Source organism: Taudactylus pleione, unplaced genomic scaffold (assembly GCF_031769625.1).
Source record: "Taudactylus pleione unplaced genomic scaffold, aTauple2 ptg000133l, whole genome shotgun sequence".
NCBI classification, from domain to species: domain Eukaryota; kingdom Metazoa; phylum Chordata; class Amphibia; order Anura; family Myobatrachidae; genus Taudactylus; species Taudactylus pleione.
Window position 1 is genome coordinate 2586515 of NW_028284535.1, and position 27514 is coordinate 2614028.

Below are 27514 nucleotides of genomic sequence, written 5' to 3' on the forward strand. Positions count from 1 at the left end.
TCCAAGCATTTACATTTCATTTTAATTTCGTTATTTATTTTATTTTTATTATTTATATTTTCCATTTATTTTGATTTCATTATTTGGTGGTCATCTAATATTATTTTCACTTGTAACACATTCAGTATTACATTGAATTACATTTGTTGCTAATTTTTATCCAAAACTTATGTTGCAAATTGTGTCCAGGAATCGGCCACACGTATATGTCACATTGGATTACCTAAGCGCTTCCTTTTTGCTTGATATGCTCCTCCTTCTATTTTTAATAGTTAGTATGGAAGCAGCTACATTATTTTCAGGTGCGCTATTGTTATTTCTCTTTAGGAGATAGGAGCATACCTGCCGACTTTCTGGCTACTCCTTCCAGGAGGGAGCAGCCAGATCAGCAGGACGGGGGGGGGGGGGGGGGGGGGGGGGGGGGCGTGGCCGGGACAAGGGGGAGTGGCCGGCTGGGTGACAGCACTTGTGGGAGTGGCGGGGGTGGGGTCACACAATCGCGTCAGTTTGGCCCCGCCCCCGCTAAACAATGCCGATAAAATAGGCATTGTGAAGCAGGGGAGGGGGCCAAAATTACGCAAATTGGCGGGGGGGTCTGCCTTTCCGGGGAGGGGGGGGGGCAGGAGCTGCACCCGTTTATCGGGAGGCTCCCGTCCGAATCGGGAGGGTAGGCAACCCTGAATTATATTTGACACAGGAACCCTCTTTTGGTACATTTTGCGAAATGTAGCCCATAGGTGGATGTGTTCTGGGGATATGCCACAAATATTAGTTAATAAATAGGCCCCTATATATAGAAAGAGGGATAGAATATGTCAGTGATGAGAGGACTATTCAGTGCTGGTGCAAGGTTTCTAGGTGCCCTGGGAAAAGCATCACCCTGCCACCCCCCTCCACCAATACCAGTGGCAGATTCTGGCCTGTTTCACGAGGGGGGCTGCCATTTAGCTTTCCATCTGTCCCAGAGTCCTGACGGCTAGTGCTAGGAAGCTCTCTCTGCTAATGGCGGTCAGGACTGACCTTTCCCTGTGACTACCTGTCCTATGTGTGATCACCCAGATAGTTCCCCCAATGGGAAGCCACTGACAGTGATCCAGTGCATAAACATGACTGGCTCACTGGGGGGGAGGATTTTTACTGGGGGTAAAATCCACCACTGGCCAATACCCTCTCGCTAGCACCTCACACACACTTGGTCTCTCAAAAATTATTACATTTATTAACAAGAATGCCTATGTGAATGCATGGTATATTTTGGTGACATTCTGAATGCCGACATACTGACTACACATCAGTGGACTGATATTGTGCTAATTGGGCTTAATGCAGAGATAAGCGTTTCCGGTATTATATTTTTGCACTATGCGTGCCCCAAAAATGTGCACGACCTGGGTCATGGTGATGAGAGGTAGAATGGATGGCACAGTGGCTAGCATTACTGTCTCACAGCACTGAGATAATTAGTTAAATTCCCACTCATGGAACATATATGTGGAGTTTGCGTGTTCTCTCATGTTTCCTCGCACACTCCAAAAACATACTAGTAGGTTATCTTACTTCTGACAAAAAATTAACCCTTGTGTGTATGTGTGTACATGTGGTAGGGAATATAGATTGTAAGCTTCACTGGGCAGGGACTGATGTGCATTGTTAGTGGAGTGCATTGCACTGCCTTTGTTATCAGCCCTGCAGACAACGGGCACTAGGACCCAGTTGTTCTCCTTGGAGGTCTGACCTCCATCATGCTCCTTCTGCACATGCGCAGCTACTCGACGTGTCTTTCTCCTGTGGTGTCCATATATATGGGGTCACACTCTTAGCTAAATTAATTTACCCTATAGCCTCAGCTGGTAACTACAATAAGGGGAGAGTATTTTTTTGGGTACACCCCCCTGAGGGTGTGAGATGGTAGGGACAATCTTTATTTTAAGGTAAAAATGTTGGGACAGTGAAGAACCCCTTGGATAGCCCACTAATGACTAATTAGGCATTTGGAAGTTTTTAATTAGTTTAATTGGCCCAATAAGTACACTGGGGAACAGTCACTCTGTTGCCAGGGATTTAAGAGTTGATTTCGCTTAATTTTGTGCTCCTTATAATTAATACGCCATGCTTATTTTTCAATTGGCTCTAGTTTTTGAGATATGCATGTCTTTAATATTTATGAAAAATTCAATTAAACAATGTGAAAAATAGTTAAAAAGATATTTTTTTATTCTGATTAAATTTGATTCGTAAAATGTTATAAAAAGACTCAGGATAATTACATACATAAGTGTTAGGATGCTATGAGTGCGGTCGAACAAGGGCTCCGCCCCATAGAGGGCGCACCCCTCCCAACATCCTGATTTCAGCGCTACAGCACTGTCCTGCTGTTCCACCCGTGGGCCGAAGTGTCGCGCGGGTGGTCAAATCGGGAGGTGCAGCTGGTGGGGGTTCCCGCAGGTGCCGGACCCCGGAGTAGCTGAACAGATGATGCGTGCATACGCGCTGCATACATTCAGTGCTGGGAGAGGGCTCATGCCACGCGGGCACGTCCCCAAGTACTGTCACTTAGGGGTGTGGCCTATTGTAATTAGGTCGCACTTCATTTTTGGCGCGAGATACAAAGGTAGGCACAGGGCGCAGCTACCCCTGGAGATGGCACTGGGCACGGCCCCATTTTTCAGTGACCACACCCCTTGTGGCATGTGGCCACACCCACTTTTTGGCACATGCACATAGGTGTGAGGGGGGGGGGGGGCTCCATTTTTCATCTTGCCCTGGGCTCCAAATACCCTAGTTACACCACTGGTCTCTGCAGAGGGGTCAGAGGAGCATGTACTCACCTCTGATTGGAGGAGCCCATCACATGCTCCTCTGACCCATGGAGATCAACAGCAGCGTAGCCTCATGGGTATGAGTAATTGTGAGGCTATGACTGCTGCTCTGCCGGCTGCCTGAGACTGCTGTGGTTTCTGGTGAGTACATTGTGTGGGCACTAAAGTATGGCATAATGTGGGGGGCACTACAGGTGGCATAATGTGTGGGCACTACAGGTGGCATAAGATGTTGGCACTACAGTGTAGCATGTGTGGGCACTACAGTGTAGCATGTGTGGGCACTACAGGTGGCTTAATGTGTTGGCACTATAGTGTAGCCTAATGTGTGGGCACTACAGTGTGGCATAATGTATGGGCACTACAGTGTGGTATAGAGTAACTGCAATACACTGTGGTATAATATGGGGGGCAGTACAGTGTGGCATAATGTTAGTACATGTGTAGTGGTCTCATTTACTCATTTGACCACCACTGCAAGGGTTACTGGGTGGCTCACCACTACCTCTCTGACTATTCCATGCTCACCACTACCTCCTTCACCCCTCCATACTCACCACTACCTCTCTGCCCTTACCTCTTTCACCCCTCCATACTCACCACTACCTCTCTGCACTTACCTCCTTCACCCCTCCAAACTCACCACTACCTCTCTGCACTTACCTCCTTCACCCCTCCAAACTCACCACTACCTCTCTGCACTACCTCCTTCATCCCTCCATACTCACCACTACCTCTCTGCACTACCTCCTTCACCCCTCCATACTCACCACTACCTCCTTCACCCCTCCATACTCACCACTACCTCCTTCACCCCTCCATACTCACCACTACCTCTCTGCACTACCTCCTTCACCCCTCCATACTCACCACTACCTCTCTGCACTACCCCCTGACCCCTCCATACTCACCACTACCTCTCTGCACTACCCCCTGACCCCTCCATACTCACTACCTCTCTGCACTACCCCCTGACCCCTCCATACTCACCACTACCTCTCTGCACTACCCCCTGACCCCTCCATACTCACCACTACCTCTCTGCACTACCCCCTGACCCCTCCATACTCACCACTACCTCCTTCACCCCTCCATACTCACCACTACCTCTGCACTACCCCCTGACCCCTCCATACTCACCACTACCTCCTTCACCACTCCATACTCACCACTACCTCCTTCACCCCTCCATACTCACCACTACCTCTCTGCACTTACCTCCTGGATCCTGACCCCTCCATACTCACCACTACCTCTCTGCACTACCTCCTCGACCCTGACTCCTCCATACTCACCACTACCTCCTTCACCCCTCCACACTCACCACTACCTCTCTGCACTACCTCCTGGACCCTGACTCCTCCATACTCACCACTACCTATCTGAACTATTCTCTTGACCCCTCCATACTCACCACTACCTCTCTGCATTACCTCCTGGACCCTGACCCCTCCATACTCACCACTACCTCTCTGCACTACCTCCTGGACCCTGACTCCTCCATACTCACCACTACCTATCTGAACTATTCTCTTGACCCCTCCATACTCACCACACACTATCTCTCTGCTGTTTGTACTATCCCCCTGGCCCCTCCACACTGAACACTGTATTGCTTACATTACCCTTTCCCCAAGCCCACAACAAGCTCCCTTGTCCACATAACTGACTTCCATGCACAGGAGTAGATCACTGGCCTAATAGAGGGAGAGAGAGAGTTAGTTTATGGTATTCTATTTATAGTATATAAAAGGTTCATAAATTATACCAAAACTTTATCCCATTATAGTTGGCCACACCCCCTCTAGTGACTGGCCACACCCCTATATGGGCCTCTATTGTTGTGATCCCCTGTGGGCCCCTCATGCTCCAGCCCGCCACTATGTACAGAGGATATTTAATCTTTCATATTAGTCCTTGTCCCACTGGAGGTAAAGGTCTATGGGGGCCTATTTATTGCATGTAGCCACAATAAGGAATGATTTTTTGTAACTGTTTATCAAGAATCTCTTGCAGGGATAGCAGCTCCCATAGATTACTGCCCTGGGGGAGAGCTTGGTATCGCTGTCTCTACCACTGCACAGACTTTAAATTGCCACTGAGTAGGACAGAGGTTGCTGGAGAGGAACTATAGGCACAAAGCAGGTATCGCCATCTGAAGATGTCCTAGGCTCCTCGGGATGATGGGGACCGGGCTCTGCAGCTCTCATTCACCTTTTGTAGGAGAGATCTCTGATATCTCCTGTGTGCGGCTGGGAAAGGAAAATGTATAAATAAATGAAGCTCCCCCTACAGCCGCCATCCTAACTGCATACAGACGTCATTTACAGGGGATTATAGTATTATCAAGGTTCTGTCATTTCTATCACCAAAATCTTTTCCAAGCTTATTTAAGAAAAAACACCAGGACTGCTGAGCCATGGTCAGTTCCTCGGTGACACTGGCTTAGAGCAGTAACCAGCAACTTACTGCAGTGCCGGACGGTATCCGGATAGCAGATCGACAATGTAAATATCGACAATCAATAGGTCGACACCAGATGGTCTACAGGCAATAAGTCGACCTGGTCAAAATGTCGACAATGTAAAAGGTGTCGACGTACTGTGTTGAGGGTCTTTCTAGACAATGTTGAACTTTTATATAACACCTTTGCCAAATATTCGTGGACTCTTTGGTGCAGGTGTGACCCAGACTTAGGTTTCCTGGTGCAGATAGAATGGAATATTAAATAGATAAAAATATGATACATACAATTTTGTTTAGAAAAGTATAAAAGGATTAGGGATTTCTCCCTGGCACAGCTAGAGTTAAATGTCTATAAGGTGATTGTGATGCGTCATAATAGCCGGTGACATCACAGACATTGGGTTAGTGAGGTTTGTACTGTAACCTCTCAGTGCTGCACTGACTCTCAGCCAGTGTAGTATATTTTCTCTTATTGCTCACGCAGCAAGACTTTGGAATATGATTTCCTCCTTTATTATTTTATTTCTGTGTCTGATGACACCTACGGAGATCTGCGGTAGGCCTATTCCACCAGCGCAGACTGACGCCGCCATAGATGGTGCTACCGCTACCGGGGAACATCATCAGGAGCACCATCATCTTCACCACCAGGGGCAGCATGAGGCACGCGGGTTAGTGCAGGAATCAGTATCAGGCACGATCAAGTGGCTGCTAATAGCGGTTGTCGTCTGTGCAGTGTTTACTTCTTGCTGCTTATATTGCTCCTATTACTGCCTGCATAGGTACGGGGATAGTATCCCGATCGAGCAATTAGCAGCACTGTAAGGAAAACGGAAATTACATCTGCCAGCTCCGCCTGCGCCAATACCACCTGCCAGCTCCACCTGCGGTAATACCATCTGCAAGTTTCCACCAGGCAACATGGTCTCCTCCTACCACATTGATTATCTGCCTCCTGCATCCATGTGACCTATACACCAGACCTTTTCCAGCAGGATGGTTGGGACAGTCACACTCTATACAGTAGTGGATTTACCGCTAGGCAACACAAGCAGTTGCCTAGGGCCCGGCGGGCCGTATAATGGAGGCAGGCTCAGTGCATTGATAAGGACAGCTGCCGGGTGCTAGCTCCAGCTTGCTGCTCTGTGGAAGTGAATCCCCCGCTGAGACAAGCTAACTGCTGCCTTCAGGCAGGGGGCGTGGTGTGGGAGGAGCCACCAGCACTGATGGGGAGTTGGGGGCGGGTGCAGTGATGCATTGTGCCAATCACCTTTAGAACCGCCCCCAGCACGGAGTGACAGTATGAAGATGACGGCTCCTCCATTCCAGAATCACATCTATGGCCGCACATACAGTAAGTAACCTGTGCTCCTCCCCCTCCCCCCTGTGCTTCCTGTCTCAGCTCCTCTGTCCTTGTCCTGCTCTCTGTACTTCCATTATATGTCTGTCTGTCTCCCCCAGTCTGTGTGTATGTCTCCATGTCCCCTCCCCCCACCAACAGTGGGTATGACTCCATTGTCCCCTCCCCCACATGTGTATGTCTCCATGTCCCCTTCCCCCCATAAACAGTGTGTATGTCTCCATGTCCCCCTAGCCCCATTATCCCCCATCACCCATGTTTTCCTGTACCCCCACCACCCACCTATCAATGGTGCCCCTACCACTGTTCCTCTTACCCTGCTCCTCATCCCATCACTCCCTTTCTATTGTCACTTATCCTCCTTCTCCCCTCACCGTCCTCTTCCTTTTCTCCTGAAGGTGATGGAGTCCTGCTGGGTGACGATCAGAGGTGGGGAGGAGAAACCTGAGCATGCCAGGTCAGCACCATCTTCTGTCTTCTCTATAACGCTGCTGTCACTGGTGAAAACCCTGACGGCAGTAACATACACCAGTAATATGAGCAGCACAGACATTATGGCGGTACTTTTATCTCCACATTACCTGTTCTATCAGCAGATTCTTTAAAAAATGTTTTATTCCTGCAATATATTTTTAGTTTATGTAGAATTTTCATTTATTTATTTTCTTCTTGTAGGGACAGGTGGGGGCCCCCAGACCAGTAACTTGCCTGGGGCCCCATGAAGTGTAAATGCGCCTCTGACACTCTATGATGGATGATGCATCCACGGAACATTATCAGGACCGGCATCGGGAAGAACAGCAGGACAGGCATTAGGCATCATGATCACCTCCTAACACATTATCTGCCTCCTGCATCCATGGGACCTTCACGCCAGACCTATTCCAGCAGGACGGTTGGGACGGTCAGACTCTATGATGGATGATGCATCAACGGAACATTATCAGGACCGGCATCGGGAAGAGCATCAGCACCGGCATCAGGCATCATTGTACATGGTGAAGAATACTACACGCTACAAGCAATATATGCCATGCCTTACCATGTGCTACAACAATGCCACCTGCCGGCTGTAGCCACAATGGGATAATACATTATATATTATATTATATTATACAGTAATATAGTACAACTTGCTGAATGTGGAAGAATAAAATGTGTTATTATAACCTAGAGGTAATGATGTGATTTGTGCTGTTAGTCATTGCTGAGCTCTGTCACACGGCTCTGGGACACACTCACTGTTACATGGAAATGACCAAACTGAGTTATGCTGGGGGACCTGCATGCAGGCATTGGTAGGGGCTGTGGCTTTATAATTACATCTGACTAAGGCGCAAATTTATCAATCATCGGGTTTTAGACCCAATAACTGTAACTTCTTATCCCTGCTATTTGTGGCAATAAGAAATTATATTCCGCCATCATAATTACTATGCTGGGTGTAAAAGATCCGTCAGAAACATTTCCGTTCGCAAGAACCAAAAGAGCACGGAAGTCGGCCTATGGGCCCACAACACAGATCTGTTCAGTCTGTACGGTAACCGCCCAGTTGCCGCACAAAAATTCTAATTTCATGGAAAGATAGATCTGACCACAGACAGGTCTCTGCACTTACAGTCTCCGTCCATAGGCGTATGCATGGCATGGAGCATGTGCACTATACCATTCCCTTCTATGGTGCACGCTGTTATTGCAGATATTGGTGAGATCCGTACGCATTCAGAATCAGGCCCATTATTCTTATACAATATTTAAAAATAGAGCGTCATAGAATGGATTTCTTAAACAAAATTCAGCTTAAACACAACATTTTTAGCCCATTATCTTCCAGTTTGAGGCGAGCTGTGGATTGGGAATGGAGGGGGTTAAGTTATTGCAGAAGATACAGGGTTTGTTTAGGGTGAAACGCGTCATACCTGGATTGAATGCATACGGCTAGTCTTAGACAGAGAATACAAACACCTGGAAGTATTTATACAGGTACCAGCAAATCCCCTGGAAACGTTCATTGCCTGTGCTCTGATTTCCCGAGCAATCAAACCCTCTAATCAACAGCACGAAGAAGATGTATAATTAATATCTATTCCAGGTGAGAAAAGATGAGTTTGCCTCAGAGACGTATATGGGAGCCAAGAATAGTGGTGCAGTTATAGGGGACCTAGCTCCTGTAATAAATTCATTTAATGAGGAGAGTTCCTCTAATACCTGCAGATATACAGTGCACTCGTCACATACCCACTTATTAATGGGTTTACATTGTATATTGGCCAATTTGGCTATAATGTACACTAGGCAATGGGGTTATTTTGTAAGCTGGAAATGGCAATATTATTTATACCAGACAGTGTACATATACTCTATGATGTCCATGGTTATACAGTGTATAGTGATAATGTGGCCATACTGTGTACTGTATACAGGGCAGTGTACATATACTCTATGATGTCCATGGTTATACAGTGTATAGTGATAATGTGGCTATACTGTGTACTGTATACAGGGCAGTGTACATATATTCTATAATGTCCATGGTTATACAGTGTACACTGATAATGTGGCTATACTATGTACTGTATACCGGGCAGTGTACATATATTCTATAATGTCCATGGTTATACAGTGTACACTGATAATGTGGCTATACTGTGTACTGTATACCGGGCAGTGTACATACACTCTATGATGTCCATGGTTATACAGTGTATAATGATAATATGGCTATCCTGTGTACTGTATACAGGGCAGTGTAAATATACTCTATAATGTCCATGGTTATACAGTGTACACTGATAATGTGGCTATACTGTGTACTGTATACCGGGCAGTGTACATACACTCTATGATGTCCATGGTTATACAGTGTATAGTGATAATGTGGCGATACTATGTACTGTGTACAGGGCAGTGTACATTTATTCTATAATGTCCATGGTTATACAGTGTACACTGATAATGTGGCTATACTATGTACTGTATACAGGGCAGTGTACATATATTCTATAATGTCCATGGTTATACAGTGTACACTGATAATGTGGCTATACTATGTACTGTATACAGGGTAGTGTACATATATTCTATAATGTCCATGGTTATACAGTGTACACTGATAATATGGCTATACTGTGTACTGTATACAGGGCAGTGTACATATACTCTATAATGTCCATGGTTATACAGTGTACACTGATAATATGGCTATACTATACACTGTATACAGGACAGTGTACATATATTCTATAATGTCCATGGTTATACAGTGTACACTGATAATATGGCTATACTGTGTACTGTATACAGGGCAGTGTACATATATTCTATAATGTCCATGGTTATACAGTGTACACTGATAATGTGGCTTTACTATGTACTATATACAGGGCAGTGTACATACACTCTATGATGTCCATGGTTATACAGTGTAAAGTGATAATGTGGCTATACTGTGTACTGTATACAGGGCAGTGTACATATACTCTATGATGTCCATGGTTATACAGTGTACACTGATAATGTGGTTATACTGTGTACTGTATACCGGGCAGTGTACATATACTATATATATATATATATATATATATATATATATATATATATATATTTTAGTTTTTTTTTGCGCAATTAGCATCAAGGGGGTGTAAAAAGGGTTTAAGAGGTTTGTCGCAACTCTGCACCCCAAAACCCTGATTCTGCACTTTTTTTCGCCGGGTATTCATAGGCGAAACTTTTCCGCTGGTTACAAGGCGCAAACTTTTCGCACCGGTGAAAAGTCGGAGAAACTGTAGAGGGGTATAAATGAAATCGGCGAAAAAGTTTTGCCGAAAAAGGCTTTTCGCTCCAAACTGAATACGGCCCAATGTGTACTGGCCAAAGGCTCCTGTATGCGCCCTGCAAACTAATTTCACCAATAAACCTAAAACTGATACAAGTACACAGATCACTGATAGCTGGAAAACCACACATCACATTCAGGGAAATTCAGTCGGATTTATGGAACTACAAGTATCAGCACTGCCTGATGGGGCCGCGTCTCTCAGCAGCAGCCTGAGTTGGCCACACTTCATTGAATTCATACTGTTAGGGGTATATTTACTAAAATGCTGGTTTTTAGAAGTGGAGATGCTGCCCATAGCAACCAATCAGATTCTGCTTATCATTTATCTAGCACCCTATCCTGATAATAGCTAGAATCTGATTGGTTGCTATGGGCAACATCTCCACTTCTACTAGCACTTTAGTAAATATACCCCTTCAGGCTTTGGCCCTGATTCAGCTTGGATCGCAGTTGCTAATGCGCACGCCATCGTCCGATAGTTACAGTCAGCGCATGCATCACAGTGTGCGTGTGTGAACCGGCCACTGCGATCGCAGAGGCTAAGCAGACCCATTGCAGAGTGTGGGTGGTGACGGGGGGTGGGAGGGGGGGTCGGGGAAACGCAGGCGTGCCAATGCATTTGAACGCCGTTGCATGGGCCGCATAAATTATCCACTGCGATGCCCTACGCCAGGGGTGGGCAACAAGCATCCCTCCAGCTGTTGTTGAACTACAGATCCTAGCATGCATTGGATCATTTTTAGCATGGCGAAACAGCAAAACTGTGGCAGGGCATGCTGGGATGTGTAGTTTTACAACATCTGGGGGCTGCTTATTGCCCACCTTACGCAGCCAGAGGCCCCATAGCTTGCGCTGAAGTTAGCAATTTCTGAGTATGGTCAGAGCTTGTGCAAGTGTGCGTGAGGCTGCGATGGTACTGGATTGCACCGATGTTCTCGCAGTCTCGATGTGTGTAAAGTAAAGTTGGCGTCCTTATGTTATGCTGCGGCGGCATAGCAGTCGCAATAGCGATGCTATATTAGATCATCACCATCTAGCAGGTAAATGTTGCGCTGTTTTAGGCTGAGCTGTCCAGAGCCCATCAGTCTGCAACCTAGAAACCAAAGGTGCTGGCGGATGAAGGTCTCAGAGGTCTATCAGATGTTAGTCTGCAAAGGTTCCCCACTCTCTGTTTAGTGTTCATCATATTTCAGCACTCTACTGATATTTACCTTCGGGGCCCTAGTTTGTCATTGTGCAGAGCACAAGAGAAAGAATAATAATAGTTTGCATTAAATATAAAAGTCAAACAATAATGTACTAATTGTTCCAATATGATCAAGCAATTTTGGCTCAGTAGAGCATCAACTGTATGACAATGATGACAATGACAATGACAGACTTTGGAGAAACTTTTCAGTGCATTATAAACTGGGTCACTTTGCACCTAATTCAGAGTTGGGAGCAGATATACTACAGAAACCAACCAATGTTGCAATTAAATTGTTGATATATATATATATATATATACTGGCTGATCTACCTAGATTAACCCAGGTAGACCTTAGATATTTTTATTTCCTTCATACTATCTTAACTTATCTTATATGCTTAGTTTTCTTAGCCACCGCAGCACGGTGCACCGTAGGATTAATCTGCGCACACTTCCTTGCCGCATCCTGGAGTCGCTTCCTCCTTTTAGCGTGGGTGTGTCTGGCACAACGTTTAGCAGGAGCCTTCTCGGAGTGAGGAAGAGGTGATGCCTGTGAGAGGTGTGAGGCAGAGTTGGCCTGGAGGAGGGGTGGTGTGGGGCACACTTTTTGAGGTTCACATGGCAGGTACACATCGCAATGGCCCCTAGAGAGGTTCTGCGTAAAACGTAGCCTCCTCTCGGGGTGATGTTCAGCACCGAAGCTCTCATAGAGCCCACCGTTGCTGTAAACCTCGAAGACCAACTCTAGCAGTTGCCCAGCCGCCACCAGTTTGCATAAACCACCATAAGTAAAGGGTTGGAACATGTCAAGGAGGTACAGAGCTGGTGTAGTTGTCTACTTTCTGTCGTGGGACATGATGGAGAGCTCCTGCCAGTTGTCTCCCACGCGCCTCACAATTGGTTCACGCAATTCCCAATTCCCTAGCCATTAGGTGAGTGTCATACATGAGATGGGAGCAGGACCGGGACAGGCTCCGTCTCCTGTGATGGGGACAATGGTGTGAGCCACCATCTCCCCTTTAACATTCAAAAACTCAATTGCCATGTTTGAGAAAATTAAAAATCAAAATACAAAGCAAGTGCCGTATCCAAATGGAAGAAACCTAGTCACAGTGTTAAGCCCTCAGCAGTGGCGTCTCCAGAGGTGCGGGCTGCAGCGCAGTACAAGTTTCAGATAGGGGAGCCACACCAACTGCCACTCCAACTGCTGCCAAACATCACTGGCAGTTGGTGTGGCTCCCCTATTTGAATATTGGACTGTACTGCTGCGCCACCTCTTTAGCTGCCACTCGACCCAGACAATGAGCTTACAGTCCCGTAGCACTTGGTACATGTTGCTTTGTAACCCAATCACCTCGGTCGAGAGGAAACATTTTACCACTTACCACTTATCAGCCCCTTAAGGGGTCGAATTTTGAAATATCCCTGCTTAGTTGGTGATTACGTCTGACATATAATCCGCAAACTATATGCTTCTAGGTCCAGGGGCTTGGGCTGGGCATTGATGAGTCAGTGAGTCAGGACATTTGTTTTTATATATACACATTGCTGGCCCCCCACAATTTGCTGCGTGAGACGGCTGCTTCAGATCGTCTCATTGTGCCCCCCCCCCCGTGAATAGTGTCCCCACAGCAGAGGTAGAAAACATAACAGAGAACAGAGAACCAAAGGCACATAGGGAGGATACCCGATGACACTGCAAAACACTTCTCAAAACGCCGCTGTCAAAGTGACTGATCATTTAAAAAAAAAAAAAAGTTTTAAGTACTTCATGTACTTATCAACCTTGGAAAGCAATGACCATAGACAGCTTATCATTGTGTTCTAAAACCCCTCGCCTTAGTCTGCATGGCACGCTCGCTAACAATTACCATTATATCATTATATGTTATATCATAGAAACATAGAATTTGACGACGGCAGATAAGAACCACTTCTCCCATCTAGTCTGCCCCATTTTTAAACATATTGTTACCTCAACCCTTATTGATCATTACTTCTTCTGAAGGATATCCTTATGTCTATCCCATGCATGTTTAAATTGCTCTACTGTCTTAGCCTCTACCACCTCTGATGGGAGGCTATTCCACTTGTCCACTACCCTTTCTGTGAAGTAATTTTTCCTCGAATTTCCCCTGAACCTACCACCGTCCAGTGTCAGAACATGTCCTCTTGTTCTAATACTTCTCTTTCTTTGAAGAATGTCTCCTTCCTTTACCTTGTTAAAACCCTTTATATATTTGAACGTTTCTATCATGTCCCCCCTTTCCCTTCTCTGCTCCAAACTATACATATTAAGATCTTTTAGTCTTTCCTGGTACGTTTTGTGGTGTAGACCTTGCACCATTTTAGTTGCCCTTCTTTGTACAGTCTCAAATGTATTAATATTCTTCTGGAGATATTTCCTCCAGAACTGAACACAGTATGCGAGATGAGGACGTACCAATGACCTATACAGTGGTATTATCACTTCTTTCTTTCTGCTACTGATTCCTTTCCCTATGCAACCAACATCACCTCTAAGCACCGAATGCCTATTAGAACATTACAGATCACTGGAAATAAAACAAAAGTTAAGATCACTTCATTTTTTTTTTACCCCCATCCTGTCCGGAATAGGCCAAGGAGCACATAATTATGACAATTAGCAAATGATAATTACCGTAAGAAGAAATAATAGGAATTGTTCTCCATCACGGTGTAGGAGTGACAGTTGAAGTAGCCCAATCCGGTGACATTGAGCCGGGAACCCGTCGGCACCTCCAACATGCTGCCCCAGCCCTGGTCACACAGCAACTCGATCTCCGCAGAGTAAAACAGGTCCGAGTTGTACTGCCAAGGCAGGTAGTTGTAGACGCTATAGCTATCCTTATGAAGGGCCAGCACCTTGGCGAAGACCACCGTCTCCACCAATTCAGCTCGGCAGGCTTCCGTCTGTGGTCTCCAATCGTTTGGCATTTGGCACCCCCTAAGTTCTCCAACCATGGATAGCAAAACGAGACCGAAGACCAGCATTGTATCACGTCTATACAGACCAATGCCAACCTCACTGGTGTGTTCCTTGCTGGATCTCTTCTGGATTAAATGCTGGCGGATCTTTGACTCCTGCGCTAACACATCCAAGGGCGGCCGAAAGAAGCCAAGGACTCGCCAAGCTCCAGATATTTAAAGGAATGACTCCAGATGTCAAGCGAGTTGCCAAAAAATATAAAACACAAGTCAAGAGGAACTCTTGGGATCAGTCCACATCTTCCACTGATGGACGGTACAGAGATAAAAAGAAGTTCTCTTCGGTTCTGTGAGAAAGCGACTTTGTCAAACTTCCAAACATACAACATCCAGAAGAAGTTAAATTATGTATTAATAACGGGCTAACCCCCCCATAAAGAAATAACTGTGCCAAGATCTGCGTATGTGCTCTAGGTTCATTCACTCTGGTTTCCCCTCCTGGTTTTCCTCTTCATCCCTCTGAACACAAGGACTGGAGAGAACGCAGGCAGCATGAGATGAGATGCTTGTGGTCTGGAACACGCTGTATGCTCTGTGCAGTGTTGAGACTCTATGGGCAAAAAGGCTGTGGCTCATTAGAGCCCATTCAATCAACTGCAAATTCCTGACCCAACAGTGCAGATCAGTTTTCAGCATCTGTCTGTGCGTCTCGCAGCCCCAGAGAGTAAGTTTGCAAAAAAAAAAAAAAAAAATCCAACTTTTTTTCCCTCCTTTGTTAGCAAAACTACAATTAAAGAATAAAAAAATTAAAAAAAAACTTGAGAATTTATTAACATCCGTCCTTGTCGTTGCTTTGTTCCAAGATTCTGTTGGAAAGGAGGAAGAAAAAAAGAAAAAAGAAAAATCAAAACTTCATTAAAGATTGGAAACACAAATCCGTCTGCGGCCGTTGATTGCTTAAAAAGTTTACTTGAACATGCTACAAATCTATTTAGGATCTAAGTGAAATCAGAGCCCTGGATCAACCCTCCTCCTTTTGTCTATAATACATGCATATTTTTCTGATTAAAAGGTAGAAAAAATAGTTTCGTACAGGCCTTGAGAGGCTGCCTCAGGACTTTAGACTAAGCAGTTTTACTATGTGAGAAGCAAATGTACATGGAACGTCTCAATATAAACCATAACTCTGCAAAGGGGGGAAGTAATAGGAAATCTTTGTTTCCTTGGCACGGCAAAGGTAGGAATATGGGCAAAACAGCACAGCTTGTTTCCATTGCTTTCAAGCTCTTTTATTGCAAGTAAAGCTTAAATTCCCCTATTGCAGCAGATGGTTCAGAAAGGCAATATTGCCGTCATAATCTAATTTATGTTTAAATAGCCTCGGGTAGTATAGGGCAATTCTTTGTTTCACTTAGGTATTTACTACATAGAGTGGTATGCTTGACATTGTTTTATTCCTGGAATGTCGTGGCTTTTGCCATCCTTATGCTTAGTATGTTGTTGTTTTATGCAGCCTCGCAGCAGTTACATGTCATATTCAAGGGCAACAAACAATTAAACAAGACAGCTGAGATGATAAATACAAAACAACTTCTCTATAGAGACCAAGGTACACACACACACACACACACAGTCCATAGTCGCGTGCCTCCTTTTTAAAATGTTTCCCTAGACAGCCAACTTAAATATACGTCGTGATTATAGAGTCCTTGCACATATGGCTTCTGTCACCTGTAACCAGAATGCCTCATTACTCGCCCCTATCACCACCCAGAGAGATCGCTGCAAAACAATGACTTGGATTATGTCTGAATGTTCTTTATGTTTATGTACATTCATGCAGGCTATAGATATATGATGTATGCACGCAGGCTATAGATATATGATGTATGCAAGCAGGCTATAGATTAGATATATGATGTATACACGCAGGCTATAGATATATGATGTATGCAAGCAGGCTATAGATATATGATGTATACACGCACCCTATAGATATATGATGTATACACGCAGGCTATAGATATATGATGTATGCAAGCAGGCTATAGATATATGATGTATACACGCAGGCTATAGATATATGATGTATGCAAGCAGGCTATAGATATATGATGTATACACGCACCCTATAGATATATGATGTATACACGCAGGCTATAGATGTATGCACGCAGGCTATAGATATATGATGTATGCAAGCAGGCTATAGATATACAATGTATACACGCAGGCTATAGATATATGATGTATGCACACAGGCTATAGATATATGATGTATGCACGCAGGCAGTTTTGCAATTGTGATCCTTGCAGATATGGTAAGGCATCACGCCCCCTGTGCATTACGTATCCGAGCTGCGTTGTCCAATGCAGCATCGGATAAACTGAGTAACATCGGCCGGCTAAGGTGACCCATGGCCTCTTCCCTCCCTCCCAACAGCGGCGACACGCCTCAGTTTCAGGTAACGGAGGCTGTCGCCGCCCCCTCCCCGCACCCAAACGGCAGCAGACTGTCAATCACTGACAGTCTGCTGCCAGTTTACGTGCAGCCTCGCAGAGCCGTACTGCACATGCGCAGAACGGGTCAAGCGCCTGCGGAGATTCCCGAACATCAGGAGTCTGCGTTCAGCACAGTGCACTGCTGAATTAGGCCTTGTGTAGGCAGAAGATGTATGTTATATGGACTACTGACTACTGAAGCCCTGTGTCTGTCTCGGATACATCTGTCCACATTAGTACTGGTGCTGCAATGTCACAAGGCAGAGATGCAGAATTCTTCTTGAACACAAATAAAAAGAATTTAGAACCAACCACTCAGGCTCAGGCAGGGAGTGATACAATGTATAACAGTGCACCGTAGGCAGTCCATACATCTACTGCAACAATACCCCCACCCCAATTACTTACTGGCAACCACTACCCACACAGTCGAGTTAGCCCAGTCCCTTCCTGCTTTCTGTTTCCAGCTTCCAGGAAATAAATGCCAATTACTAATCACTGATAACAGGGGGGGGTATCCAAAGTCTTCATTTTAGAGCGAGTTTGGCCAGTCCATGAAGAGGGCAGAATTAGTACTTAACCAGCTTTAATATGTGTCATACAAAGTGTATTATGCGTCATAATTCCGGCATATACAGGACCAGTGATCACAGTAAGCCATTAGATGCGGCAAGGGCCATCCTGCCCTAGCTGAATGTATTTCATACTTGCCGACATTCAGCTCCCTCCTTCCGGGAGGGAGCTGAATGCCTGCATTGTGTGGGGGGCGTGGCCGGGCTATGATGCCGTTTTGGGGGCGGGGCCGGGGCGTGACCGCACAATTGCGTCATCGTGGCCCCGTCCCCTCTTCACAATGCCGGAAAAAAGGCATTGTGAGCAGGGGGTGGAGCCACGATGACGCGATTCAGCGTCATCGGGCCCCCCGGCAGCGGGGGTTTTTGCTAGTAGTCTGGGGGGGTAGGCGGCAGCCGGGAGGCTTGCCTGCCTTTCCGGGGGGTCGGGAGCGGCACCCGATATTCAGGAGGCTCCCGACCAAATCGGGAGGGTAGGCAAGCCTGATGTATTTATTTTAGATGTGGGCACCATTCCAGACTATTGGAGCAAGTCCAGGAGTCTGCGGGAGCAGCAGAAGAACCTAGCACTGCCCTGGACATATATGTACATATTGGGCTCTATGGCAGTGCATCCCTAACAGGGCATGTTTTCCATATCTCCTAGTTGGTGCACAGCTTATTTATCACTGGCTGATACATGTTAAAAGATCCACAGGTGGTGCTAATTATTTCATTTGTGATACTGAGAATAAAATGCAGCACTACTAAAATTCTATTATATTACTATTTCTATTGTAGTCATGGTGTGGGCTGGGGAGGGGGGTTTCCAGGCAGATGGAACCCCCTCTGCATTTGCCTATGAAATAGGAATGTTTGGTCTACACTGCTTAATTCATCAAACATATGGAAAGGTGCTACACTGCTATGTAAAACGCAAACCAAAGTAGAACACACTTTGGGGCTGATACAGAATTATTTAAAAATAAAAATGCACAAAGAAAAAAAAAATCATATTTAATTTTTTACGCCAATCTCATGAGCCATCTGGCTCCTTGTTGGTAGACTATGGGCAGTATTCAATTAGGCATCGAAAAGTCATGATGTCATTTTCGCATGTTTTAATCATTCCCGTATTCAATTATAAAGACCTTTCACCGATGCGTAAAAGTCTTTGTAATAAAACGGGGATAACTTTTCACCATGTTTTGCATGCCGAAAAGAAGTGCAGAATTGGGGTTTAGGGGTGCAGGCTTAAACAAAATAGCCGGCACCCCTGGGAATGTCATTGAAAAATAAACTGTGTCAAAAAAAGTAATAAAAAAAAATCGGGACACCCCAAAAAATGTACTTTCATTTTGGGGGTAAAAAAATAAAATTAGGGAACACACTTCTAAAATAGCCGAATTAAATTCAGAGGGGTCTCCAAGTATGCGGCAGGTGTTTTCTTCATTGCGGGAGTAGTGGTAGGTGCATTCTTGCAGAATTTTTAAAAATCATTTTAGGGACTTAAAAAAATGCTGACCCCCATTTTCATGTACCCTAATTTTGATAGGAAGTTTTTTTTTATATCGAAGTGCTATTCTTCACCCCTTATGCATAGCCGCAAATATGCACCTGCCGCGGCTATTAGAAACCCCGACTTCCTTCAGCAGATAAATTGGGGATACCCGTAGTGATCGCCCATGTCTAGACATCTTTAAGGGGGATCCCTTGAATATTTCCCGAAAATTCCCATTTTTTGGCGATACTTACCTTTCCGCCGGCTCCCGTTTTTGTTGTTCTTGAATTGAATACGGGGATAAAGCGGGCACGCGTCTGATACTTTATCCCCGGAAAATCTGCGATATGGAGCGAAAAGTCCAGCACGGACTTTTCGCTCCAAATTGAATACCCCCCTTTGCCTCAAATTATCATCACCAATGTGTATGTGCATTTGCCATGTGGCAATTGTAAAGGATACAGCTCCTAACAGGTGTATTTGTCATTTTATTTTTGCAGGTCTGCATGAGTCACATTTGCGTGAACGCACTTTTTGCTGTACTCCAGCAGTGCACTAATGCACCCTGTGCAGGCTCCACCACTCCCCAGGCCCTCCTCCCGCGCATGTGACATCATGACATCACGAAAAGGGGACTGGACCAGAAGCCATTCAAGGCACCCTGCCAGCCAAATACAGTCCCACCCCCGCGGTCTTCCACACTTGTGTTATGGCTCTGCACACCTCGTCCTGCATTTGTTCAGCTTAGTCCTCCTCATTCTGCCTCTTGGCTTAGAGAACTTTTAGTGGTTTGCAGGCACTGCTGCACTTTCACCTATATTTAATTGCATCAAGATTGAGTTAAGTTTCTATCAATATCAAATATCTATATCAAATACTATGTATTACTAATCTAAATAATATGCCTAAAATAAGTGAAACATAAAAGGGCTTACACACAGCGTCGGGATCCCGGCACCAGTATCCCGACTGCCAGCATCCCGAAGGTAAGTATCGGCAGTTAGGGGAGGGTTAGGGTTAGGCACTAGGTGGAGGGTTAGGCACCGGGGAGGGAGGGTTAGATTGGTATGCGTTTATGACGCCGGGAGCCGCTATGCCGACTGCCGGCCTCTCCACTACAGAATCCCGGCGAGGGTTAATTAACCTACGCCGGGAGACCGGCGCCCGGCATCCCGATCGAAGGGATGCCGGGCGCCGAGCGCAGACAGCCGCGGGGGAGGGGGGGGGAATAGATTTAGGGTTCCGGGGGGGGACTTAGGGTTAGGCACGGGGGAGGGAGGGTTAGGGTTAGGCACCCCCCCTGGGAGGTTAGGGTTAGGCTAGGGGGAGGGAGGGTTAGGCACCCCCCGGAGGACTTAGGTTTAGGTGGCGGGGAAGGGGGGGTTAGGTTTAGGCACTTAGAGGGGGGATTAGGGTTAGGCACCCTAAAGGAGGGTTAGGGGGTTCAGTTAGGTTAGTATTTACTTACCTTGTAGACGATCGGGATTTCCTTCCAGGTCGGGCTGGCGCTGCCGGGATTTGAACCGCGGCCGGCGCGTTAGATTTAGGGTGCTGGGAGGTGGAGGTTAGGTTTAGGCACTAGGGGGGAGGTTAGGTTTAGGCATCGGAGAGGGGTTAGTGCTGGCATACTTACCTATGAGTGTCAATGAGAACTAAGGAGCTCTTACAGACCCGCTCGCTAAGATGCATACGCTCGCTGCTGCCGATGGTTTTCATTGTGTATGAATTCTGAATACATTTCAGTGCACGTGCGCATACCTTAGCGAAAGTTCTCAATGCATTTGGTCGCTGCGCATAGACAGCCCAGCAGAGTGAGTGACAGGGGAAGCCGTTTGTAGGTGGTAACAGGGGCTGGCCATTAAACACGGGGGAGTGGAGGTGCAAACGCAGGCGTGCCTGAGCATCTCAGCAGCGTGTTAGAGGTGTACATAATTATAAGACAGCATCATAGTACCCGTCACCTGGCTGGTTTTTACACTGAGGTGCTCGCAGTGCTTGCGTCAGGGTAAGGTCAACCTCAAGCGCTGCAATTGTATCCGATGTTACCCGATGTATCGATGGTTACATACACTTCCTGGACATGACGTGCGCAAGTGGGCATCTTAAAACAGGCTGGTGGGTGTCCGCATACACTATGTGATCTCTCTCTTAGAAATCCTGGTCGTGCTAATGCATTGCTGTGCGGTTGCACTGCCTACGCAATTTGCATACACATCGTGCGATAGCGAGAGGCTCTGAATCAGGCCCTAAGATCTCTGCTCTATGGGCCTGATTTAGCAGTGCACTGCTGATCGCAGATTCACGATTCTGCGAGTGTGCAGAATGGGTACTGCGTAGTCGCACGCAGACCCTTCTGTGCCCCTCCTGATTGATAGGCAGAGGCATTTAAGGGGCGGTGCGTGGGCAGCCGTCGCTCCCGGAAACAGGGTTGTGTCCACCCCGTTTTCTGGGAGTGGCAAACCCAGAGACTGCGTCGACCAACGCAGTGTCCCGGCCTCGCAAAGCCGGACAGCTTGAGTTAGTTGAGGCTTGCTCAGCTGGTCGGCGGCCCAGCACCACCTACCATCTCGACCATCGATGGTCGCGATGGTGATCTCAGCATGCGAACCTCCGACATGGCAGTGCCATGATTATAAATACATAGGCCCCCTAGTCCCTTGATTAGGACCTCTATTATTTACACACAAGTGCTGCTGCTTCTATGAACTATGGGCCTGATTCAGACCCGTTTGCGAGTGCACAGCGCTCGGAAGCAGGTCGATGGTTCCCCACTGCACATGCGCACGCCGGAGCCGAGTGATGTCAGTGGGTGAGCTTCTGGTTCTATTAGAGCCGAAAGCTCACTGGGGTTTGCGGGAACGAGACCCTACCACAAGGGTCTCGCCGCAAGCCCCGATGGTCGTGATGGTCGTGACCATCACGACCATCACCTGGCCGCTCGCTAAAGCTGTGGGTGGTCACCCACAGCTATGCGAGCGGCCAGGAGGCCGTCTTTAAAAAAAAAACAGGGACGCCCTGATTCGGAGCGAGCACTCTCAAAGAGCGTCCGGCTCTGAATCAGGACCTATATGTGTAGGGATCATTGACAGAGAGTTTGTCAGAAAACCATGAGATTCAATGGACTAGTTTAAATAATAGGAGATGCCGGACAGTATGCAATCGGGAAGCAGACTGCCTAAATACCGGCAGCCGGCTTCCCGACTGTCATATCCCGGCAAGGGTGAAATGCCGGGCGTCTAGATGTAGACGCCCGGCATTTCCCCGACGCCGGGAGACCGGCGCCCGGCATCCCGATCGTAGTGATGCCGGGTGCCGCTAGCGGACAGCCGTGGGGGGGGAAGGTTAGGTTTAGGGCTCCCGGGGGGGACTTAGGGTTAGGAACCCCCCGGGAGGGTTAGGGTTAGGCTAGGGGGAGGGAGGGTTAGGGTTAGGCACCCCGGGGGGGAACTTAGGGTTAGACACCCCCCCCATGCGGCCGGCGGTATTTCATACCAATTCCTGCCAGACTGGGTGGTGGTGGATTCTGTTTATCATGTGTCTTTATTACAGCATCTCCTATGCAAGTTCCCAAACAAGTGAGTTTGGGCAGCTACATTGTGCAAACTGCAGAGGTTCAAGGGAGCAGTCGGGAGAAAGGAAGGTGCCAATACAGAAATCATAAAGTGACATGCTATGCTTTGTGATTTGAGCTTTTTGTCCTATACCAGTACTACCTCAGCATATCTTCACATATTCATGTCCTGTTTCAAACAGAAAGCAACATGAGTAAACATACAGACAAATAACTCTGATTAAGGATACATTAATACTAAGTTATGTTGTTGGCATGTTAAGTTTACGTGGACATTGTTAAAATATAGACAGCATTAAAATATTGACTGAGGTAAAATTATGTCTCCAATGTGACTTTGTCTTTTTGTGACAGGAAGAATACAGAATTATTATTTTACTTTTTAGCATAATCAGGGTAAGGCTGCACAATTCAAACATGAAAATGCAAAAAATGTTAGTTGTTCGGCAAAGCTGAATAGTCCCACAACTTACTTTGAGAAGTGATTCCCTCCTATAATCATTTGCAGAGACTCCAGGATAGATTTGCAAAAAAGAACCCAAGACATTGTACTGTAGTTTCTTAATAGTGACGATTCCCCTGGATCTATCACAACTTCTTTTTCATCACCTTTCTAGTGTGGCATCAATGTCCTTCTTCATCTACGTAGCCTGAACATTTGTTGTCGAATACCATGGCTGAGACCTGGAGTTCCTATTGCTAATCTTCTGCCTGCTTAGTAATGCAAAGAAAGTGTTCTGGACTTGCAGTGGCAAAAGTAAAATCCTCTCACCTGAGGGCAATGCGTTAGAATGCAATGTGGAATTTCATAAATGCAATAGGACTTGTAATTATGATATTTCTCCACTAGATGGGGTTGATTACATATGTATGGTACTTCTCCCCATGAAATTCCCTGTCGGCAGAAAAGAGTCTGAGCAGGGGTGGCAATAGGCACTTCTTTACAGGGTAAAAGATTTACCTCCATTGACAGGTCAGCATCAATACAACTTATACCACAGATCAGGACACAATATAGTTTAGGTGAGGGATTTTCTTACAGAGGTGAATTTATGAGAGAAAAAAAATAATATATATATATATATATATATATATATAGTTGCAATCCTCAGTCCGGCACTCCGTGAGTTGTAAAACTTAAATCAATATGTTCCATAGCGCTGCGGTGCCCTCCTTGAATCCAAAAAAAACGGAAACCATATATCTCACAGCAATAGGCGGCACTCGTCAAACTTGTACGAATATAAAAAAAAAAGTTTTTTATATATTCGTACAAGTCTGACGAGTGCCGCCTATTGCTGTGAGATATATATATATATATATATATAAACAGAAAGATAAATTCACTACTTTCCTGTTTATTCAGAGTGTTACAACAATATTTAAATTGTTTATCTCAGTGCAGGCAGGCATTTGGTAGGCTGAACCAATATTTATATGAATGTTTCCTGACTGGGAACCAAAGACATAGGTGCACTCAGTGATGTCACTATTCTCTAATTAATGGATAGTCTGCAGTCTCAGTTAAGTCACTGGTTCCTAGTGAATGGATAGGCTGCATTGGTTCCTAGTGAATGGATAGGCTGCATTCTCAGTGATGTCACAGTTTCCTACTGGATAGGCTGTATTTTCAGTGATGTCACTGGTTGCTAGTGTATTTTATGTAGTCACAGTGATGTCACTGTCCCTTTTAAATGGATGGGCTGCATTCACAGTGATGTCACAATTCCCTAGTGAATGGATAGGCTGCATTCACAGTGATCTCACTGTGTCCTACTGAATTGATGGGCTGCATTTTCAGTGATGTCACTGGCACTTAGGTAATGGATAGGCTGACTTCTCAGTGATGTCACTATTTCCTAGTGAATGGATAGGCTGAATTCTCAGTGATGTCCACTATTCCCTAGGTAATGTATATGCTGCATTCTCAGTGATGCCACTGTGTCCTAGTAAATTAATGGGTTGCATTCTCAGTGATCTTACCGTTATCTAGTGGATAGGCTGCATGCTTAGTGATATCACTGTTTCCTAGTGGATAGGCCGCATTCTCAGTGATGTCACTGGTTCCTAGTGGATAGGCTGCATTCTCAGTGATGTCACTGTTTCCTAGTGGATAGGCCGCATGCTCAGTGATGTCACTGTTTCCTAGTGGATAGGCCGCCTTCTCAGTGACGTCACTGTTTCCTAGTGGATAGGCCGCATTCTCAGTGATGTCACTGTTTCCTAGTGGATAGGCCGCATTCTCAGTGACGTCACTGTTTCCTAGTGGATAGGCCGCATTCTCAGTGATGTCACTGTTTCCTAGTGGATAGGCCGCATTCTCAGTGACGTCACTGTTTCCTAGTGTATTTTATGTAGTCACAGTGATGTCACTGTCCCTTTTAAATGGATGGGCTGCATTCACAGTGATGTCACAATTCCCTAGTGAATGGATAGGCTGCATTCACAGTGATCTCACTGTGTCCTACTGAATTGATGGGCTGCATTTTCAGTGATGTCACTGGCACTTAGGTAATGGATAGGCTGACTTCTCAGTGATGTCACTATTTCCTAGTGAATGGATAGGCTGAATTCTCAGTGATGTCCACTATTCCCTAGGTAATGTATATGCTGCATTCTCAGTGATGCCACTGTGTCCTAGTAAATTAATGGGTTGCATTCTCAGTGATCTTACCGTTATCTAGTGGATAGGCTGCATGCTTAGTGATATCACTGTTTCCTAGTGGATAGGCCGCATTCTCAGTGATGTCACTGGTTCCTAGTGGATAGGCTGCATTCTCAGTGATGTCACTGTTTCCTAGTGGATAGGCCGCATGCTCAGTGATGTCACTGTTTCCTAGTGGATAGGCTGCATTCTCAGTGACGTCACTGTTTCCTAGTGGATAGGCCGCATTCTCAGTGATGTCACTGTTTCCTAGTGGATAGGCCGCATTCTCAGTGACGTCACTGTTTCCTAGTGGATAGGCCGCATTCTCAGTGATGTCACTGTTTCCTAGTGGATAGGCCGCATTCTCAGTGACGTCACTGTTTCCTAGTGGATAGGCCGCATTCTCATGAATACTGGTTTACACTTCACATCACAAGATAGCCACCTCCACTGTGCTCAGCAGATAAGTGCCTATTAAACAATTGAGCATATTGCCGAACTGCATCATGGGGGTGTGTAAATTATTTAGGTACAGGTTGAGTCTCCCATATCCAAAATGCTTGGGACCAGGGGTATTTTGGATAATGGAATATAATTCCGTATTTTGGCATAATTGCATACCATAATGAAATATCTTGGGAATAGGACCCAAATATACACACAGAATGCATTTATGTGTTACTACCTGGAGTACCCGGCGTTGTCCGGGATTTTAAGAATGTTTGTTTACATATCATCCTCCAACAGACTTCTACTTAGGCAGGCTTCACGAAAGTGTGACAAACTTCCCCATCCACAGTCCTAAGGTCTTCGACGTAAATAGGACCTGTTACGGTGTAAAGCAAACGCATTCCAAATTTGTTGGATGTACAGTGTGAACAAGGCCAAGAGCTTCTGTTGCTCTGATACCAGGATGACTGTGTACTTCCTGGTTGCTGGATCGCACTATGAAATGCACAGCAACTACTTCCAGTTCCTTGTGCAGCTGTTTCCAGCATTCAGGGTCTCCACGGTGTATAAGATTCATCCAATCGGTTTTACCCTTCAGAGGCTGACAAATGAACCGGAAGTAGCCTCTGTGCGTCCATAGTGCGGTCCCGTAACCAAGGCGGTAGACAAAAAAGTTTGGTCGCCACTGTTAACACCATCTAGTTGTGTAAGCTGATGAATGAGCAAGTATAAATAAAAATTAGTGCTGCAGAGCTGCGTTTTTGCATCCCAGTATAGTTGCCATCTTTCTGGGCCCAATTGTAAATCAGAAGGATCTCTCCTCATGGATGCAAACTGGTGTAACTAGGGCAGGGCGAACGGGCACGTGCCTTGGGTGCCGTGGGACCGGTGGTGCAGGGGGGGCGCTGCCGGCCACGGTACCACTACATGGGGCACTGCATAAGGGGGACCACTACTGGGGACACTGAATAAGGGGAACTAATGAGGGGCTGCATAAGGGGGAACACTACTGGGGGTACTGTATAAGGAGCACTACTGGGGTTAAGGTGCATATGGAAAGGAATGTTCAGAGTGATGATAAACGGGTATGTGTCATGTTGACACGCCCCATTTTTAGGTGACCACGCCCATTTTTTTGGCCGCACGCGCCTTCGGCGCACACACAAAAAGGGAGGTGGGCTCCATTTTTAAATTTGCCCTGGGCTCCAAATACCCTAGTTACGCCACTGGATGCAAATAGCAATTTTTACCATATTCAGACTCATAATAAGCCTGGCTTAATATCAATAGTGGTTATAAATTCATACAGCATTTAAAAGGTACTGTAAACTCCACGTGAGAGCCATAGTAAATGATGTTCAGAGACTTAGATTATATGCTTCAGAATAAAGGGCCTGATTCAGAGCCGGACGCAATTAGCGCTCGCTCGTCCAGAAAATAGGGGTGGCTATTCAAATGAACCGTTCGCTGTTTGCGGTCTGTTCACGCCTCTAGGTCTGTACGAGCGAACAAAACTTGCGGTCGTTTTTTTGAAAAATACGCCCCCTGGCCGCTCGCATCCTACGTCATGTCCGCTATTTATTAAATTAATCGAGTATATCGACCAGGGTATGAACTGCTCGCTATTCTTGTGGTTGGTTTTTGCTACCACAATTTTGCGAGCAGTTC

The 27514-nt window shown here is 46.0% G+C and overlaps 1 protein-coding gene across 1 annotated transcript in view; it reads right to left on the reverse strand.

The window, feature by feature from the left end:
• LOC148523460 (coiled-coil domain-containing protein 3-like) overlaps nucleotides 1–23491 on the reverse strand; it is a 48985-nt gene extending 25494 nt beyond the window's left edge. The window contains exons 1-2 of the mRNA XM_088473273.1: nucleotides 23223–23491; nucleotides 14338–15490 (exon numbers count right to left, since the gene is read on the reverse strand). Of these exons, the coding sequence (XP_088329399.1) occupies nucleotides 14338–14690 (353 nt within the window). The 5' untranslated portion in view covers nucleotides 14691–15490; nucleotides 23223–23491. The remainder of the gene's footprint in view (nucleotides 1–14337; nucleotides 15491–23222) is intronic.
• Between the last annotated feature and the right edge of the window lie 4023 nt (nucleotides 23492–27514).